This window comes from Solea solea, chromosome 5, assembly GCF_958295425.1.
Source record: "Solea solea chromosome 5, fSolSol10.1, whole genome shotgun sequence".
NCBI lineage: Eukaryota > Metazoa > Chordata > Actinopteri > Pleuronectiformes > Soleidae > Solea > Solea solea.
This window is the reverse complement of record NC_081138.1, coordinates 16,239,392-16,259,821: the sequence shown is the minus strand read 5'-3', so window position 1 is coordinate 16,259,821 and position 20,430 is coordinate 16,239,392. Positions and strand designations below refer to the sequence as shown.

Genomic DNA, 20,430 nt, shown 5'->3' with positions numbered 1-20,430 from the left:
CCAACTTACTAACAAACTGCTGTCTAACTAACGGACCGCTGTCTAACTACTAACTGACTGCTGTCTAACTGCTGTTTAACTGTGTATGTGGAATAAACCTTCAGAAAGACAGTCGAGTTGTACCCGCCGTACTTGTTCTGGTTACCCTTTCCAGAAGGGTGACAAGACGGATCAGAGAGGACTCAGACGCAGAGGCCTTTTAATTGTCTTTATTGGCACTCTTATACAAAACACAAGGCAGATCCTCTTTACTGAGGGAAAAACAAAGTGTGGCTATGAAAAACTATAACCAATGGAGAGCGCAACGCTCTTCAAAAGAACGTTGCGGAACTATATATACGCGGAACAAAAAATCACTCCGAAGAGGAAACAAACTCAGACTATGGTTAGCATGTAAAACAGAAAACTCTCCAAACGGAGGAAAACACGGCTCTAAACACTTCAAACGAAGACCAACTCTAAAGCACAATCCTATTGATTGGCGATCTGTAACTAACAAAGAACGAGGTCAAAAATAAGGCGTAATCTAAATGATTGGATCTAATCAATCTGTCTAATAAAAGGTAAGTCACAATCCTAGTGATTGGAGTTCCTAAAAGGCTGTGAAAATGAACAAACAGAAAATCTCTCCCAAGGAGGAAAACAAAAGGGGCTATAAATCTTAACTAAGGTATTAGCTTATAGGTTATGCTAAGAAAACTTACAAAAAGAAAGTGTCTCTCACAAAGAGGATCAAAAACTTGTGGCATCTGTGGCTGTGACGAGGAGCTCGGGTGATCAGGCATGGGCGGAAACACACTGGCACTGACACGGGAACAGAGAGTTTTTAAAGTCCACATGGCTTAATTGTCAGCAGGTGTGTGTAATCAGGGCCGGCAGGCCGGCAGAGGAGGGGGCGGGGCAAACTGCCGGAGTGACAAAGGGAGTATTGAGCTGAAAGAATCAGCCAGTAAAAATCTGGACAGTTGTAAAACCGTTGTCGGTGCCGTATCTGTGGAGTAAGGACTGCCGAGCGGAGGACGGCAATCGTGAAGTACCAGGACCGGAGAGCCGGGGACAGCCTAAACGAAGCCTCATCAAGAACCTAGTTAATCAGAAATGGAGTTTTAATCTTCATTAAGACTACAGGTCAGTATTTTTGAAAAATGGGTTTTACGCAAACCCCTGAGACTAATGAAGTGAAATTGCATTCAGTATTGTATTTGCACTGTCTGGGTAATTAACACAACACTCATTTAATTCAATTCAATTTGATTTTATTTGTATAGCACCGAATCACAATCACATTATCTCAAGGCACTATACATAGACAACATCATCGAGAGCAGAGAAACCCAACAATTCACACAATGAGCAAGCACTATAGGCATCAGTGGAGAGAAAAAAAACTCCCCTTTAAACTCCCTTTTAACAGGTTTTAACAAATCTCTGACAGAAGTGAAAGGGAAAACCAGTTACACATTTTACTTAACTATGTATATTCAAGAATATAACATAAAACAATATTGTTGCTGAAACAAAAACCTTGACAATCTTTTTTTCATGTCTATCTGTTTTTAATTTCTTGTTTCTTGAACAATTACTCTTTTTTCACTTTGGGTTTACACACTGCAGTATATAAACACCTCATCAAGATGAAAACAGTGAAAAGCATAAATAGGACAGCTCCAGATAGGAACAAAAACACATCCACAGAGTGGTAGGAATACCATGGTAGTCTGTAGGACTGCGCTCTGAGGTGAGGTGCACCTTTGTGTCTCATGACAAACTCTATCCAGAAGATGGCAGTATCCATCGGTTTCATTGGCTTATCCCTGTGCAGCCTGGAGAGTCTCTGCATGTTCGTCCTGTAGGACGGCTCCTTCAGGACTTCCTCAATTGCTTCTAGGAAACTGTCTTTGTTCACTGTGGCTAATGTAACCATCTTAGCTGCACCTCTGTCTGTCAGACGGAGCAGGTTGTCATACTGGTCAAAAAACACAGGCAGTCCCACAACTGGGACTCCATGATACATAGCTTCTTGGACTCCGTTCGTTCCTCCATGAGCCACAAATAGTTTAATCTTTGGGTGTCCCAGGAGGTCATTCTGTGGCATCCAGTCCACTAGCAGAGTGTTGTTGCCCAGAGTGGCTGGTCGTTCACCTTTATGCTTCCAGATGACTTTCTGTGGTAATTTAGCAAAAGCTGCAGCGATCTCACTTGCCATGTCAGCAGGAAGCTTAGTCACAAAAGTCCCCAGAGACATGATGATGAAGCCATGCTCTCCAGAACTCTGCACAAACTCCTCCAGATGTTCAGGGAGTGGTTTCGCAGGTTTACAGTGAAACCCCCCCATGTACACAACATTAGGCATAGTTGGGCGTGGATAATCAAAAATAAAGTCAGTTCTCATCAGCCAGATGTCTGCATTTAGTATTAGCTCGTATAAGCTATTACCAGGCCCAAGATATTTGTCAACTGTCTCCTGATATGCTAGCTCACTCACCACATAGAATTGTGATTGGGTTACGAGATGTAACAGCATGTTTTTTGCTCTTTGAAAAAAGTTCATTTTATCAGTGTTGCCAGATCCTACAGTAGGAACATAAGATAGCGGTGAGGGAGCGATTGCAAACTGAGCGTCTACAGCAAGCAGCCAGCGGACATTATAAACCAAAGGAAGGTTCAAGTATTTAGCTAAAATGGCTCCACTTGCCCAGGCTGGGTCAGTGAGCAAAAGGTCAAATTTACTGTCTTTTATGGTTCTTATCAGACCTTGGTCATCGATTATTGCTGATACACATCCACCCGCTATCCTGTGAACGTCAATGAATGTGCCAATCATTCCTATATTGATGGAGAGAAAGTTAAACCAGGGAAGTGCCCCCTTTTCATATTCAAATACTACGGACAGAACATCTGTGATGACCTCCTGATTTATGCTCTTCTCCACTTGGACAGTGATTGTATTGTAATAAGAAGAATTACCCTTGACATACCAGCTTTTGCTAAATCGCAGAACAGTTAAATTGTGGCCTCTCGCATGCAAAGCTTGAAGCATGATTTCCATGTTTATCCAGTGGCTGCCTTCTATGGGAAAGACCAAGATGTTTCCAGCTTGACAGACTCCGGGAAGGAGGGTGAGCAGGAGCAAGGCACTGCAGCAACAGATCAGCCGCACCTTAAACAACGAGAATGTAAAAGTAGGTAACAAGGTTAAAAACACGTCATTACTACGTGAATAAACGTTGATCTAATCTTTAATTTGAATTCCTAACTGTTTTACATCAAGCCAAGGTTTTAAATCTGTATGAAGAATTTACATCATCAATCAATACTTGTTCAGGTGAAAGAGCTCTACATAACAGCATGTAATGAAGTTATCATTTATTGCACAAGATTTGCACAAACAATGCAATATAACAATAATAACATTATGTATTAGCAGGCAGACACTGGCCATGATTTTAAGACACAACCCTACACTTTAGTGCACAGTTTGTGGTTGTGCTTGTGAGGCACTCATATTAGTTGTCAACGCATTTATATTCATTACTGATGTATGCTCAACCACTATTATCCGTGAGAGTCAATCCCACCTGCCTGCCTACCAGCGCATGCTGCATTGATTCCTTATAACACACCACAAACAAGAAAGACAACATATATGAACTACCCCAATGGCCCACTTTAGTTGATTTCAGTCTAGAGAATAGGCTGCTTCTATAGTCAAGCATTGTTAAGCACACTTACCATAGTTAGACATCTAGAGTTGGTCCACACAGGAAATAAAACACACTTCATAAAGCTCTATGTAAGCCACAGAGGAGGAGTTTAACCACCGGGTCACTACGCACTTCAATCAAGAGACCTTTGGACCCATAAGGGTCCTTTTTAACAAAACCTAGTTAGCAGTTCAGATTTCACAGGTATGTAGGCTCAATTAACTTGGTTTCACAAAAGCAGTGGTGCACAAGTTGCCATGGAGATGTATTCTGTGCCGTTATCCTGCTCCAGACCGGGCTAACAGGTTTAATCCTTGTGGCTTTTTCTGTACATTCGACAGTCACTGCTCAAATCAAGCTCCAATTCAAACTATTGTGTTTATCTTTCACTTTTTTCACTTCTTTTTGTTAAGCTGCATTAAAACAGAAATGATTATAAGACAAATTAGAGAAAAGTCCACATTATTTTAGAATTATGACCATCTGTTCTGCAGCATCTATTCAACATCTAACAATTGTAAATACTCTGTGTCCAATCTAAAGTTTAAATATATGTAGAACTTTCTAGCAGGCAAAGCTATTTATCTTTCATTCTATTTATCTGTTTATTGTTGTAATTGGTATCAAAGCACCGTTGCCTTTAAAGTGCCTTTAAGGTGCATTGTCAAAGCCATTTTTTGTTATATTAACCTTCGTATGTGCCTTTGTAAATCTATCTATCATCAGAACCTGTACGACTTGTCGCTTTTACAACCTAACTAACTTCTAACGAACTGCTGTCTAACCAACTACTTACTGTCTAACTAACGGACCGCTGTCTAACTACTAACTGACTGCTGTCTAACTACTAACTGACTGCTGTCTAACTGCTGTCTAACTGTGTATGTGGAATAAACCTTCAGAAAGACAGTCGAGTTGTACCCGCCGTACTTGTTGTGGTTACCCTTTCCAGAAGGGAGTATTGAGCTGAAAGGATCAGCCAGTAAAAATCTGGACAATTGTAAAACCGTCGTCGGTGCCGTATCTGTGGAGTACGGACTGCTACTAAAACTACTAAAACAGTGATCGTGAAGCACCAGGACCGGAAGGCTGGTGACACTGGTGAAGCGACCGTGAATCACTAAACAGAGGAGCCGGAGCAAGGAGCTAACGGAGCCATTGAAGGATTAAAGGAAGTGCCGCAGCCGTGAGGAAGGCTGTGAAGATTGCACAAGGAATACAGAGCTCTTCTGGGCGAAGAGCTAAACCGTTAAGCCACTAACAGTGCTACGGAAGATCCTCACAGACTGTGATGTTGTGACGTCGACAGCTGGGGGGGTGGACATTCATGTACCATTCGTAGACGTGTCGTTTGCAAAGAACTGAATCCTTTGAACGAGTCATTGGCAACGAACCAGAGAGTCAAATCATTTGAACAATTTCAATTCCGGAGTGAGACAGGAATTCAAAGGATTAGTCCCCCTCATCAGTCCCCCTCATCAACCTCCTCCTCTACAGCTTCAACAACCTTATTACGGACCCACTGTCAGTTTTACTCAGCCTCCAACCCTCACCAATACACCACGGCCAACAAGGTTTAACACTGTTCCCACCAACACTAGTATGGCACAAGAGCGCACAGTGAATGCTAGCAACTTTGGTATGAACAGTTCCCTTGCCCGAATAGAATTTGCACCAATAAACTTACCCAAATTCTCTGGAGAGAGTAGAGATTATTGGCGCTGGAGGGCTGAATGGGTGAAGCTCCAGGCTCATGCGGATCCCTCAGGATCACAAGAGATTAAGAAGCTTCAGCTGTTGGAAAGCATAAGTGAGTCTGTAAAGAAGGACCTCCGATTGTCTCGTTGCAAGGACGTAAGTGATGTTTTCAACGAACTAGAGAGCTGCTACGGTGATATAGCAGCCACAGTAGAGGAAATCTTATTGGAATTACATTCCAAACCGGTTGTGAAGGATCCTCACCCTAGTGAGACGCTAGAGTTGATCTCAGATTTAGAGAATGCAGTATCGGATCTAACAGACCTAGGGTGGGAAGAAGCTATGAATAATCCCATAGTGATGCGGCCATTGGAGGGCAGACTCCCTAAAAGTATGCAAACTCAGTGGCTCAGAGAGGAGTGCAACGCCGAGAAAAATGCTCTCCCTGGGACTCCTATCAAGAGACTTCTACTGTTCTTGCAAAGCAAAAAGAAGATACTTAGAAGACTGGCACTTTTGCCCAGTGAATCCAGCAAGCCAAGCCCTACTCATGCTTCTGAAAGGCCCAACTACCATGAGAGGTCAGTTGATTGCAAGAAAGAGAGGAAGGTGTGTGCTAGGGCGACAGCAACTAAGGTCTTAGCTTCTACTGGAGATAACAAACAGAAACTTTGTGCTGTGTGCGGTGAAGAAGAACATGAACTGTTTCGCTGTGAAATTTTTAGGAAAGCCTCCCCGTCAGAAAGAAGAGTCCAAGTAGAAAAAGCAAAAGTCTGCAGAAAATGCCTAGATAACCACAGAGCCGGCAGGCCCTGCACCACAAGGTTCCTCTGTAAAAATGTGAGGTGTAAAAAAGGTGACGGCTCGGCGGACCACCACTATCTTCTCTGCCCTAAGGCTATCGCGAAGAAGGGGAGACCTCACGGTTCTACAGCGGAACATGAGGCTGCGCTCGCTCAATTAGGATTATCACCTGACCAGCTAGAAAGTGTGCGCAAAGTCTACACAAATAAGGTAACAATGACAGTGTGTTCCAACAGGAACCCACTAAAGCTGAACAAAGTTAAGCCAAAAAGCCCTATCCTCTTGATGCTTATGTTCGTTACGACGAAAAGGGGAGACAGCATTGGAGCTATGCTCAATCTTGCCTCAGACGCGAATTACATAACACACCAAGCTGCAGAGAAACTCGGATTGACTGGTGAACCAGTCTTAATTGCCTTGCATGGAGTAAAGACATTTAAAGAGATAATACAAACGAAAAGTTATCTCGTAACAATAAAAGTCTGGACTTTGCAAGGGACTTTGAGGCTTCGCCAATTGACCTGCTATGGGTTGGACACCATCGCGAGAGTGGGTCAAGTAGTGACATCAGAGCACTTGGAGAAGTTTTTCTCTGGAGTTGAACCGGGGGAGCTGGCTCGCCCAGAAAGCATTGATCTACTAATTGGTGCTGGAGAAAGCCGCCTAGCCCCGAATAAATTGCAAGAGGTCGGTAATTTGGTGTTGTGGGAAGGTCCCCTGGGCAAAACTGTGAGTGGTAGGCACCCTGGCCTTGTTGAAAACGGCTATGTTCAATAAAGAGATCCTCGAATGGCTGCGATGGGACAGCATCGGAGCTGCCTGTAACCCTGCCTGCGGAGAAAGGCAGCCTACACGAGGCAGATTCACGAGAGCTTACCAAGGACGTGATGGACAGCTGGAAAGGCGCTGTGTGGTGGGTGAGTCACCTGATCGCACCAAACCCCCATTCTGTAACTACACCAGTGCGCCTTGTCTGGAATGGTAGCCAAGAGTTCAAAAGAGTGAGCTTAAATAGTATTTTGCTCAGAAGAAGTCCATGTACACCGATTCCTTTGGAGAGACTCTCCTTCTGATGAAATTGAGGATAACGTAAGAGTTGTCTCCCATGTAAGAGTGAACATGGGAGACAAACCTGCCGGGTGCATCGCACAAGTGGCTATGCGAGAGACTGCGAAGTTACCCCAATTCGCCGACATGGTGGAGGAGAGGAGAGGCAAACCTTGATGGGTTAACCCTAATCCTATTATATATATTTAAAAACAGATCAAGCCCCTTAACTCATTTGTCAGTTTGTTGACTTATTGTCGGTCTGCTGTCCGTTCATGTTTTCTGTGAGCAAAAACATTAAATTCCCCATGTGTGCACTCAAACTTGACCAACAACTGATTCTGATTATTCGGGGAAAAGAAAAACCCTGATAATGTTAAATTGTAGGGTAGTTATGAAAAAGCACTCCTGCTGTGTCCGGTCATATTTGCTCTATATCAACATTAAATGATAAGAGGTGAAGCATCATGCACATGATCATAAAGTGACGCAGCTCAGCTTTATTTGCTGTCCACACTTATCCATGCAGGGGGTCTACGTTTTTAACAAAATGCACATTGCTGCATTTCATTTTCTGCAAATAACAAGCAACTGCATGAATTGCGTATGCTAATTCACCTCTATTACGATCGATTTTTCATGTTGAATAATAAATGCATAGTTCATTGGGCTAAAGATCACAGTCAGATATGCTTATCTGCATACGTTGATGTGCTAATGTGGAAGAGTAAATATTGAATAAACTGCTACACACGGAATGTATTGTGAACTCTGCTGCTATCAGATTTGGCTTTGGTCCAAGACAGTCTTCACCCTTGTCCTCAGTCACTGACACAGATATAAGCTCTTTTATTGCAAATAAAATTGCTTCACAGCAAATAAATTCAATATAGACAGGCCAAAATGCAGGTCAAAAAACACTTAAAACTGCTGAAACTCTATGCACCAAACAGAGATCGGCCAAAAAAGAGGAAGAGCCACAGACTATGAGGGAAAACAACGAGGCACAGGTGAAACATGAGATGTGTGGAAACCTGACAGTAAATGTACATGTTAAAACAAAACAAAAGGCAGACATTCAGGCAAAGAGTCAAAAACTTAGAAACCAAAACAAAACTGAAAAACACAAACACACACACACACACACACACACACACACACACCCACGCATGCACACTCTAAGGAACATGAGGCCCAAACAGGACAATCTGGCAGGAAGTGACAGGAGAGTGAAGCATATAAAGTGAACTGAGAAAACAAGAAACAGGTGTAAGTCATCAAACACAGGTGAGGGTAATCAGTAACAGACACAAGCAAGAATACTCAATGAAATAGAAAGTAAAGTCAACAACACACACACAGTGATGAAAAATTTATAAAAAATAATACACCCACACATGCAAGACAAATACAAATAATCCAAGCAATATCTGAAAGGCCAAAAAAATCAAGGGTCAAGGTCATGATAATAACAATGTTTGCATTTCTATCTGAGTAAACGTAAACATGACCCTGTGGTTTTTGTAATTTAATGTTTTTCTCATTATTTACACTTACAGTGATTTGTTTTTCAATTTGCCAGCTGCATACTTTAGGTGACATGGTTGTCTCACTGTTTACTTTTGATTTTATGCAATTTTCGCAGGAATCTATTCAATTCATTTCTCGACTCTATGAGTCAATGTTTATGTTGTTGTGTATGAAAAATCAATTAAAACATGCGTCATACCGGATGGGGTTGAGGGTTCACTGTATCTGCTTTGTGCCAAAGTATAGTCTTTCACGCACACGAGATAAAAGAAAATAAGAACAGTTTGATGAAACTTTACAAAACAGGTGACCATACGATAAATAGGAGTGTGTTTGACTGTAGCTGTGTCACATTACAAATTTAAAAGAACAATTAATCACACATTGCTGCAAGGGTCAGAACCTTCAACGTGGGATTTTTCAACATAAGCTGGGTATTGATTTTTTTTCTTCCCTTCATCCTTGGCTACAACATCGCCGGCTGTCGCCATGGCAGCGATGCAACAGCAGCATCTCATGTGGCTGTGGACAACAGCTAAACAAAGTGATGAGAGAATGTGAAGCAGAATCACAGCGTGGCGGAGGCACAGCTGCCCTTGTCGTGTTCTGATCCAGCTCTCCTCATCACTGCGTCTCCGCTGCAGCCAGAGAAGAGGAGGGAAAGAAGGTGGTGGTGGAGATAATGGTGGTGGTGTTTGGGGGGATATGGGGTGGGCTCTGTGAAGGAAGAGGAGGAGGAGGAAGAGGAGGATGTGTTTGCCTGTGCACAACTGGAGGCAGCAGTGGGAGAGTGAAGCAGCATCTGTATGAGGCAAGAGACTGAAACTGCATGGAATGGAGGCGAGACAAAGCTGCACTATCAGGATTACCCAGTGCCTCACCATCACTGCTGCTCTAGTCTGGACTGTGTGTTGATGGGAGAGACCTAGAACAGGTGTGTATTCGCTTGCTCTACCTTGCCATAGATTAGCAAAATCTCTGTGACATCCTCAGCTGTGATCAAATGATTTTCCACGGGGGTAAACAGGGATTTATTTATTTTTACCGTTTATTTTCAGTGCCGTGATGCCTGAGGGACCAGCTGTGTGGATCCGGTGCCACCTCTGATATGATGCTGGGAGCAGGAGGGGCAGCCACCTTCCTCGCACTGCTGCTGCTGCTGCCGTTGTTGTGCTGCTGCCACCTGTGCCACTCACTGCGTAAGTTTGACAAGGACAGGGGATATAATGGGTTTAATATGACTGAGGACATACTGTGAGATAAGTAAGACTCTAGTGAAGAGTGACGATTGCCTGCCAGGTTGGAGCCAAACAAAATGTACAGTTTAAGGGTGACGACCTACCTTATGTTCAGTGTTGATGATCTTAGCAACATGGACGATAATGGAGCTTGTACAGAAAGTGAGAAGGACTTAAATGCAGAGCATTTGTAAAACTACATAGACTTTGAACTTAACATACATATAAAGATATATCTACAGATATACATAAGGTTTTCAGCATTTTTTCTAGATAAATCTGAAATTTAAATGACGATAACAGCCAGTTTTCGACCTTTTTTTGGGGGGGCATTTTCTTGTGACCTGGAGAGTCACAGCCCCCCTTGGAGAGGAAACACAGATTTTTAATGGTACACAGTCTATCCAAATGTCTCATCCACTACCAACTGTTCATACTTACCTTGCAATAGTGGTCAAAGCAACCCTCTATGATCCCATCTCTGTCCAAACTCTCTTTCACTGCTTTCACTGTTTCGTGCCAAGCAGTAGTCGAGCAGAGGAATTATGACCTCTGTAACTTGCTGGGTTGAAACAGGAAAAAAATGGTTCCGGTCAAAATTTATCTCCACAAGTACAGTCTTCAATTACTGAGAGTTTGTGTTTGTTATGGTCTGAAATAAGCATAATGTACATACAAGACATTTAAAACATCTAATGCATACAATACCAATCAAATTGATTATTTCTCTTAAATTAATCTGATTACTTTATAAGCCTGCTGTTAAAGTAATACTAGCAAACAGGCAACAAACACAAATACAGTATTAACACTTAGAACACAGAGCATTTAGGCTGCTCTTTCCCATTACTACGTTTAAATGTATATATAGAGGCTATAACAATGTACAATATAGAGTGTTTTATATTCTTTTTTTCCACACAGCCTATAAGCAAGTTATATTTTTTTCAAATATATAAACACACCTGAACAAAAGGTCTTCAAAATGTTTGAAGTCGGATATAATTTGTGAAGTTTGGAAATACGTCACATTTCAGAGTTAGCTTGGCTTGATTTATGAACGAAAATAAAAATAAGAATGGTCTAATTTTGTGATTTCTGCACAATTCTCACTACTTTATATCACTAATATCACTAATGCGATGTAAAATGAATCATTACTTTGACTCAACAACACATAAGAAGACGAGAAGAAAACTAATTTTTTTAAAGCCTGAATATGTGACCTACAACCCCAGGATGTCCATATAAGGAGTTGTATATTATTCCCATGGCAATTTACCAAGGGTTCACCTGCGGCACGGATCTGTGCCTGCAACTTATATCAACATGAACTATGGATGACAAACCAGCCCAATCCAGATCATCTGTCAAGGAGAATGTAAGCATACAAGGAACCAGCGACTGCACATCATGCACTAACACATTTATAAGAGGGGGCATTCATGCAGAACTCAGCGTGAAAACAGTCCAACTGTGTAGTTCAGGTCTCTCTCCAGCTCTCACTGCAACAACTGCAGGAAACTCCTTACATATTTCTGCGTTTAACATCTACACAAACGTCAGACTTCTATAATTTATCCTACTCTAAAACAGACTTATTGTTGAGTCCAGAAGAATTCTCAGCCAAGCAGAACGCTGGTACTAGTGAGTGGAGACACTGACAAGATGATGATGAGTATGCTGATTGCAGGGTCATCGATTGAGGTTGTTGCAGCCTTGTTTTTATTGATCCACACACGCTGAAAGGGTGACACCACACATTTGTGGTCAGCCTTGAGGTAGATTTCCAGCCACAGTCTCCATCCATAAATTGAGTTAATAACCGTGTTGGTGAATGATTCAAAGAACAATGAAAGGAAATTGTGTGTAAGTCCAAATGCGATCAATACGCTCGGCAAAAGAGGGGGCCGAGCTCCGCTCCAGTGGAGCAATACATGGGTTTGACTGGGCTTTAGGCAGCCACTGTAAGGGGGTGCTATGCTATTAGAAGACAATATTTATACTTTATATACTTGCATTAAATGACGCTGTCACCTTCAGTTCGTATTTTAAACAGAAGTAATCAACCAAGGGGCAGCGTTAGCTCACTTGGTAGAGTGTTGTACAACTCCGAGTATCCACACACGAACATAATGGCAAGTATGTGACGTCATTCATTCAGAGAATCTCAACGCTGATTGGCAATCGTCGTCTAATTTGGTTAAATGTAGCGGACCCTTGTTTATATTTAAATGTTACGCACTACAGCTTTAATATGAATTTATCATATTTGCTCCTGAACCAACTTGTCTTTCCCTCCTTTCAGGTGTTCCAAAGCTCTCATCTTATGCAAAAGCAGAGGACAAGCTGTTCAAATATCTCTTTGGAAGCTACCAGAAATGGGTTCGTCCAGTGGAATACCTAAACCAGACCATCTGTGTGAAGTTTGGACTGGCCATCTCCCAGCTAGTTGATGTGGTGAGCACAGAAAAGTGCCAATTATCGATATCCTGTGTGTTCCTGAGCAGTTTACTCTCCAAATGTAAACAAACACTGTCTAAAAATCACAACACAATTTAAATGAGTGCTCCACAGAAATGTTCCGTAATCAGTTGTGTCACATTTCACTGGTTGCTTTACTGTTCTAGGATGAGAAAAAACAGCTGATGACAACCAATGTGTGGATGAAACAGGTGAGTTGTGCCACACATCTATAGAACTGATCCAGTGTTATATCACTAAAGATGTTGCTGCATGGCTGTTAGTGAATTTCCAGGGCCATAAAGTAATATTAACAAGATCTAGCTTTTGTGGATTTTGGAGACAACCCTACTTGAATCTGTTCTGGTGGCATTTCACTGACCGTCACCATATATGAGTCATTTTGGCTCTGCTCCCATGCACCTGCCTCTGCAGGCCTCTTCTGTCCCTTGTCAACCTCATTCATGGTCTCGGCCGCCCTGTCTGTCATGCATCTTATGAATTATCCCCAGAGACCATGCAGGCTCTGCAGTTCAGGTTAGTTGCTCCCTTTCACAATGATGCACAAAGGCTGATGGAAGTACACTGGCCATGGTAGCAATGTCTATTTATCAAAGAGGTCATTGGAGAAAATGTCCGATTTCTTTTCCCCCCAATCTCTTTCACTCTCCTTTGAACTGAACTGGGTTATGTATATGTGTTTTGTTTTACAAATGGTTTACTGCTAGTGGCTAATCAGCTTCATTTTGAGCATTCAGACATGCAAGTTAAGTGATTCAGCTCTATCAGCTCAGGTTTGAGTGAATTTCCCATCATTTGTGTATGTAGGAGTGGACTGACATGAAACTCAGATGGAACCCTGACGATTATCTGGGCATCACTACTATCAGAGTCCCCTCTGACAGGCTCTGGCTTCCTGACATTGTTCTCTATGATAAGTATGTGCTTTTGTATATGGAAAACCTCATGATCACAACGATAAGCATGCAGAGCTGTGTCACAATATGTGATTTCAGAACATAATGGCCTGTTGCAGTCATTACTTGTTTCCCTAAAACTTATATCTTTAAGACGAACAAATGTCTTCTTTCACCAGCTCAGATGGACGTTTTGAAGGAACTGTCACCAAAGCTGTCGTTAAGTTTGATGGAACTATAACATGGACACCACCAGCCAATTACAAGTCTGCCTGCACCATCGACGTCACCTTCTTCCCATTTGACCTCCAGAACTGTTCCATGAAGTTTGGCTCCTGGACGTATGATGGCTCCCAGGTGAGTTTCTCCCCTTCAGTATATGTTTGGTGCGGTGTATCGCTGATTGGCACAACATTGCCCTGCTTATTTACCAGGTTGACGTCATTCTGGAGGACTTCCATGTAGACAAACAGGACTACTTTGACAACGGTGAATGGGAGATAGTAAAGGCCACTGGCAGCCGTGGTGTGAGGACAGACGGAAGCTCCTCCTACCCCACCATCACCTACTTCTTCATCATCCGCAGGCTGCCTCTTTTCTACACCCTCTTCCTTATCATCCCATGTATTGGCCTTTCCTTCCTCACCATCCTTGTCTTCTACCTGCCGTCTAACGGCGGCGAGAAGATCTCTCTCTGCACATCAGTGCTGGTGTCGCTCACTGTCTTCCTCCTGGTCATTGAGGAGATTATCCCTTCCTCCTCCAAGGCAATCCCTCTCATCGGCGAGTACCTGGTGTTCACCATGATCTTTGTCACGCTCTCTATTGTGATCACCGTTTTTGCCATCAACATCCATCATCGCTCCTCCTCCACACATCACGGCATGGCACCCTGGGTGAGGAAGATTTTCCTGCATCGGCTGCCAAAGCTGCTGTGCATGCGCAGCCATGCTGACCGCTACGCCGCAACAGGAGTGGCTGGGACAGGAGGAGCATTAGGACTGGGTACGAGGAAGGATTCAGCACCTGAACTCACCCCCCCACTCTACACAAAACATCACCTACAAGCAGCTTTGGATTCTATTCGATACATAACCATGCATGTGGTTAAAGAAAATGAAGTGAGAGAGGTGAGTTTGTTTGTATCCATACACAATAATTAAAATGGTTAAAAAAACAATATTTTTTGCATGCCATTGTCTGCTACTCGGGTTTAGACTGACATCTTTTGTTTGTTTGTTTTTTGTCAAAGGTGGTACAAGACTGGAAGTTTGTAGCCCAGGTTCTTGATCGAATGTTTCTTTGGGCCTTCCTCCTGGTTTCAATCCTGGGATCTGCTCTTCTCTTTATCCCAGTTATTTACAAGTGGGCCAACATCATTGTCCCTAACCATGTTGGAAGTGTCATCTAAGAGCCACACATGAAAGCAACCTAACCCCAAATGGATTCAAAGCACATTAACAGCCCACAGTGAGTCTCCTTTGAGAGGCTGAGATTACTGGTGAGATACGAGCCGGCTCTCTTTTTATTGTGCCAGAGGTCACGTGTGTGTGTGTGTGTGTGTGTGTGTGTGTGTGTGTGTGTGTGTGTGTGTGTGTGTCCTCACACATGGAGAGACTTTTTCCCTTTTAGGGAGATTCTAAATCTTGTTTTAATTTTAAGAGAAATTGAAAAATCTAATTTGATGGTATATATTAAATACTGATATGATAATACATACGATAAAAAATGTCAACTGTTTTTTCAGCATGTCCTAAACATCTGTTCACATCAATCAATCAATCAATCAATCAATCCATCAATCCATCAGTAACATCAATAGACTTTAGTAAACTAATTTTCTCTGGTATCACAGAGTGGCGATTACTTCCTGGATCTGGTAGAGGGCTGTAGATGCAGAATGACATGAATATAGTTTGTCCTTATGATCAACATGTCACCTGATGTTTCAGGACTGTGTGGTGAATGAATTGAAGAATTTAAGATACCCTTGAAAGCTAATGAAAAGGCTCAGATCAAAAGATACAAACACACAATAGAGAGGCGACAATGTTAATTCTTCTTTTACATTCCTCTCTTTCTGCTTATCCACTAGGTTTTAGGGTTTGATGAGACCACTTTATCATGGGGAGGGTACTCCTTTTACTTTCCGTAGATCAATTCTAGCTTTTCAACTCACCGTGACACACATTCTCCTCAGGATGGAGGTGGGGCTTCTCTTGCAGGAATAAAAAATTTCCATGGCAGCTCGCCCTTTCCGTCTGAAAACAAAGGCAAAGGAATGTAAAAAAGTGTCCTTGGTAAGCGGTCAGGAAAGAGGTAATATGCATTCAAGATGTTATTAGTCAACTGAAAGCTATGACAAAGTGAAAAACATGCTCACCAGCCACTTTAATAGGTACACAGGACATCTAATGAAGTGGCAGTAGTGCCCCCTGGTGAGCCTTCAGCTGCTGTATCTGCTTCAAGCTTGTTCAGCAATGTGTCAGCAGTTGCTTGTTTGTCACAAGTTATTATTTGAGTGGTATTTTTTTGCACACTAGAGACAGTATCCAGTAGATCAGCAAATTCTGAAATACTCTCACCAACAACTATGTCACATTCAAAGACACTCAACTGACATTTTTGTTCACAAGTTGCACAGCTGTACCTGATAAAGTGGCTTGTGAGTGTAGGCTGTACCACAATTTCACACTTGTAATGTTATTTTTATTGGTGTTGCATGCAGATGATTTAGAGAACGGCAAGAAAGCGCTTTAGAGCCTCATCACTGCTCTCCATGAACCAAGAAAACACACGTGTTTCTCAGCCTTTGGTTGACTGGCACTTCCTCTTAAAGAAAAGGAGGAAAAGGCACCACCTTGTGGTGATTAAACGGATGAAACCTGTGAGGTTCCAATCCCAGTTGCCAACTGTTGTGTAACGATGCGTTGATGAAAAGAAGGGGCCGCCTCGGACACGTCTTCTCTTGCATATAAAAAGACTGTTACAAAAAAGAACAGTGTCAGGAACCCGCCCAATCTGAGGGATTCTTCTCAACATGCTCTCCTTATAAAACACAGGTCCACACCCTCACCACAAACAACATCCCCCAAGGTAGATCAACAACAATAAACACAAATAAATTGTAAATAAAAAATCAAGCACATGCAAAGACTAAAAGGGCATTGGCATAATACAGATGAGAGAGCCATATAAAGGAAGAAGGAACTTCAAGGAGGCGCTAAGGAATTGGTTTGTCTTTGTTGTCCCTCTTTTATGTGTTTTGTATTCTATAAATTTGTTTTCCCTTGCCTCTGCTTGTTTCCTGTGTGTTATTGTTTGTCCCTATTACAAATTGTATTTTGGCATGGAACTCAAAATTGTGGAAAGCCCCCATTGGGAATAACATAAAAACCAAAACCTGCAATGCACATCAAAATAAATGAATCTTTGAAACAATCATATATTGCTTAACTTTTTCCAGAAAAAGGCTGTTGTTTTCACATTATTAATACAGTGTTTCACTGTTTCTGTAACGACATGTCATGAGTATCACAGTGTGGGGTTGTTGGCCGTGCAATCAACCCCCCACCATGACAAGGTACCAGCACAAAGGTCAAGCTCACTCATGCCGTAAGTCTGGCAAGAGAACTAACTAACTAACTAACTGTAGAGGCTATTTGCAGTTTGTTGCTGTATTTGCACACTTCAGGATCTTTCTGTGTGTATGACGCATCATACGCTATCACACTCTGAAGAGGTAAGAACTTGTATAATCTAATTTTGATGGAACAAGTTTGTGTTTTTCACACTATTGGTGGAATGTGTTCATACTTCAACCACATATCTGCCAAGGAGCTTATGTTTTTGGACATATGTATTTGTCCATCGCTCTGTCTCTTTGTGATCGATTATGGCACAAGAAAGAAATGATTAGATTTTCATAGCGATCCAGATAAGAATTTGAATTCAGTATTTGTTTTCCAAAGATCATTAACCTTGAAAGACATGGGGGATGTATCGACACTGTGGGAAAATGAGTGACCTTGGCGGGGGGTTCTGACGTCGGAGTACTTTAATATATATTTATTCACCTATATTTGTTAATTATTTATTTCCTTGCATAGATGTTTTATCTTTATTTCAAAGTTTTTGTCAGTGTGTATACATATATCATGTGTATACATTATAAAAGGTGTTACATCTCCAAGGCCTTTGCCTTGATAGAGGCAAAAGTCTTTTGTCTAATTGCTGGGAATAGGAGCATTAAATATACATTATTATATATATGTAGTACACTTACATTATACTAAAAACTAGCCTGGCATAATGTACAGGTAATCTTAAAAATTACGTAAAATTGAATTTAAGGTTATCGCAACCTTAGTTTAGGCAACTGTTTTATACAAATATACACAATTCTGCCCAAAGCTTAAAATAAAAGATCATGCTGTTTGGTCTTAAGCAAATACTAATGATAATCCAATTAAGTTTCTCTGGAATTTGTAGTTGCACAATCTCTGGTAACATTTCACGTCAACATGATGCAGAATAAGCGCTACCGCTTGTCAAATGTGTGTGCTATCAATCAGCAGTTTTGCATGTACTTTATAACTGAGTTCTGGAGTAAATACTAGCTGAGCTATGTTCCTATTTTGTTTATTCTTGTTTCAGGTTGACGATGGCACACTATGGAAACACTTTCTTCTCCGCAGTCCTTTTATCCATCATCGTCTTGACATTGAGACCATGTCAGGGCGGCAGGATTTTGATTGTTCCTTTGGAGGGAAGCCACTGGGTGAACATGGATTTCATGGTTAAAGCACTCCACTCTCGGGGACACTCTCTTGATGTGCTACGGACCAGTGGGAGCTGGTATATCAAGGGTGACTCGACGTACTACAAGACAATCACAGTGTCTGTCGCTGAAGCCTTTAATCATGACTTTATCAACCCAATCCTGAAAAAGATCTTTGACATAGAGAGAGGCGGTAGCTCTGCTTTGTTAAGTTTTGCCAGTTTGCAAGTTGAGATGTTTACTGCAATGTTTAACATGCATAGAATAATATGCGACATGGCTACTATTATGTTTAAAGATAAAGAGCTGATGGATGTTTTAAAGGAGCGTAAATATGACATGGTCCTTACTGACCCAGCATGGGGAGCAGGTATCATGTTGGCTCATGCTCTTAATCTACCTCTTGTTTATAATGTGCGATGGGTGACTAGCGGAGAAGGACATTTGGCCATTGCACCTTCACCTTTATCCTATATCCCAATAACTGGCTCAGGGCTGTCAGATAAAATGAGTTTCATACAGAGAGTTAAAAATCACATTTTCTATGCCCTCTGGCAAGCACAGGATGGGTTTTTATACAGCCCCCAGTATCAAGCTGTGTGTGATGCATTCTTTGGCCCTGAGGTCAAATACACTGACTTACTACGCGGAGCAGACCTGTGGCTTATGAGAGCTGACTTTGTGTTTGAGTTTCCTCGCCCAACAATGCCCAATGTTGTCTATATAGGTGGGTTTCAATGTAAACCTTCAGAACCACTCCCTGGACACCTGGAGGAGTTTGTGCAGAGTTCTGGAGAGCATGGCTTCATCATCATGTCTCTGGGGACTTTTGTGAGTGAACTTCCTGCTGACGTGACAAGTGAGATCGCTGCAGCTTTTGCTAAATTACCACAGAAAGTCATCTGGAAGCATAAAGGTGAACGACCAGCCACCCTGGGCAACAACACTCTGCTAGTGGACTGGATGCCACAGAATGACCTCCTGGGACACCCAAAGATTAAACTATTTGTGGCTCATGGAGGAACAAACGGAGTCCAAGAAGCTATGTATCATGGAGTCCCAGTTGTGGGACTGCCTGTGTTTTTTGACCAGTATGACAACCTGCTCCGTCTGACAGACAGAGGTGCAGCTAAGATGGTTACATTAGCCACAGTGAACAAAGACAATTTCCTAGAAGCAATTGAGGAAGTCCTGAAGGAGCCGTCCTACAGGACGAACATGCAGAGACTCTCCAGGCTGCACAGGGATAAGCCAGTGAAACCGATGGACAGTGCCATCTTCTGGATTGAGTTTGTCATGAGACACAAAGGTGCCGCTCATCTGAGAACAGAGTCCAACAGAATGCCCTGGTATTCCTACCACTCTGTAGATGTGGTGTTGTTCTTGGTTGCAGTTGTGCTGCTCATTTTTGGCACATTTGCTGCCTTAATAAGGTGTTTGTGCTTTAAATTCTGTTTGAGAGCAAAAATTAAAAGTGATTAAAATAAAAACAATAAAAACTTCACAAATAATCTTAAAAATGTGTGAAACTGGTGGTTACTTACACTGTGATTTGATGGAATAGTATGACTACATTTGTAAAGAGTAAAAAATGTTAAATTTATTATTAACTTGTGCTCCATGACATTTTTGACAACTTAAACTGACAACTTAAAAGCTCATAATCCTCCCCCTGCACAGCAGCGCCCTCTGGTGGGGCACAGCTAATAACGTGTTTCTACCCAACACTGCTCACAAGCCTACAGTCCAGCCATTCTGAAAGCAGACAAGACCTCATAATAGAAATACAACAAACATTATATAGAATTCAGATGATAGTAATATGTACAGTATGTATGTCACAGTAATATGTTTACGGATACCAGCACGCATTGGGGTTAAAGGGAACGAAATAGCAGACAAGGTGGCAAAAGCAGCTACAGGACATAATAATATAGATTTAGCAATAAAATTAAGCAAAACAGAAATTAACAGCATCATTAAACAAAAACTAAAGGAGAGATGGTAAAAACAATGGGAGGAGGAGAGGAAAGTTAGATGGTTTTACAGTATCCAAAGAAAAGTGGGAGCGGCTAGGCACAGGGAAAGAAGCAGGAAAGAGGAAAATATAATATCAAGGATCAGATTTGGCCATACAGGATTGTACAACACATTATTTCTCATCAATAAACACAATACAGACAGATGTGATCACTGTGGGCAGGAGGAATCCATTCATCATGTTATAACATAATGTCAGAAATACCAAA

The 20,430-nt window shown here is 41.9% G+C and overlaps 3 protein-coding genes across 4 annotated transcripts; 2 read left to right on the top strand and 1 right to left on the bottom strand.

Annotated features, from left to right (window-relative positions):
• The first annotated feature begins 43 nt into the window (after positions 1-43).
• chrna5 (cholinergic receptor, nicotinic, alpha 5) lies at positions 44-16,694 on the top strand. 2 transcript variants are annotated; one of them, XM_058628968.1, is made up of 9 exons: positions 44-1,128; positions 9,280-9,717; positions 9,842-9,982; positions 12,330-12,481; positions 12,652-12,696; positions 13,313-13,422; positions 13,581-13,758; positions 13,836-14,531; positions 14,654-16,694. In XM_058628968.1, exons 3-9 carry the CDS (start codon positions 9,892-9,894, stop codon positions 14,810-14,812), a joined length of 1,431 nt encoding a protein of 476 aa, XP_058484951.1. In that variant the 5' UTR covers positions 44-1,128; positions 9,280-9,717; positions 9,842-9,891; the 3' UTR covers positions 14,813-16,694. The 2 variants fall into 2 exon arrangements, with proteins under 2 accessions (XP_058484951.1, XP_058484952.1); XM_058628969.1 differs by lacking the exons at positions 44-1,128; positions 9,280-9,717; positions 9,842-9,982 and having other exon boundaries at positions 12,380-12,545.
• Positions 1,249-3,920, bottom strand: LOC131459306 (UDP-glucuronosyltransferase 2C1-like). Its single transcript, XM_058628966.1, has 2 exons — positions 3,733-3,920; positions 1,249-3,160 (listed from the first exon to the last, which is right to left on the bottom strand). Exons 1-2 carry the CDS (start codon positions 3,781-3,783, stop codon positions 1,580-1,582), a joined length of 1,632 nt encoding a protein of 543 aa, XP_058484949.1. The 5' UTR covers positions 3,784-3,920; the 3' UTR covers positions 1,249-1,579.
• Positions 16,695-17,014: 320 nt separating the features above from the next.
• On the top strand, positions 17,015-19,695 carry LOC131459307 (UDP-glucuronosyltransferase 2C1-like). Its single transcript, XM_058628967.1, has 2 exons — positions 17,015-17,143; positions 18,058-19,695. The coding sequence occupies exon 2, from the start codon at positions 18,065-18,067 to the stop codon at positions 19,661-19,663; it is 1,599 nt and encodes a 532-aa protein (XP_058484950.1). The 5' UTR covers positions 17,015-17,143; positions 18,058-18,064; the 3' UTR covers positions 19,664-19,695.
• The last annotated feature ends 735 nt before the right edge of the window (positions 19,696-20,430 follow it).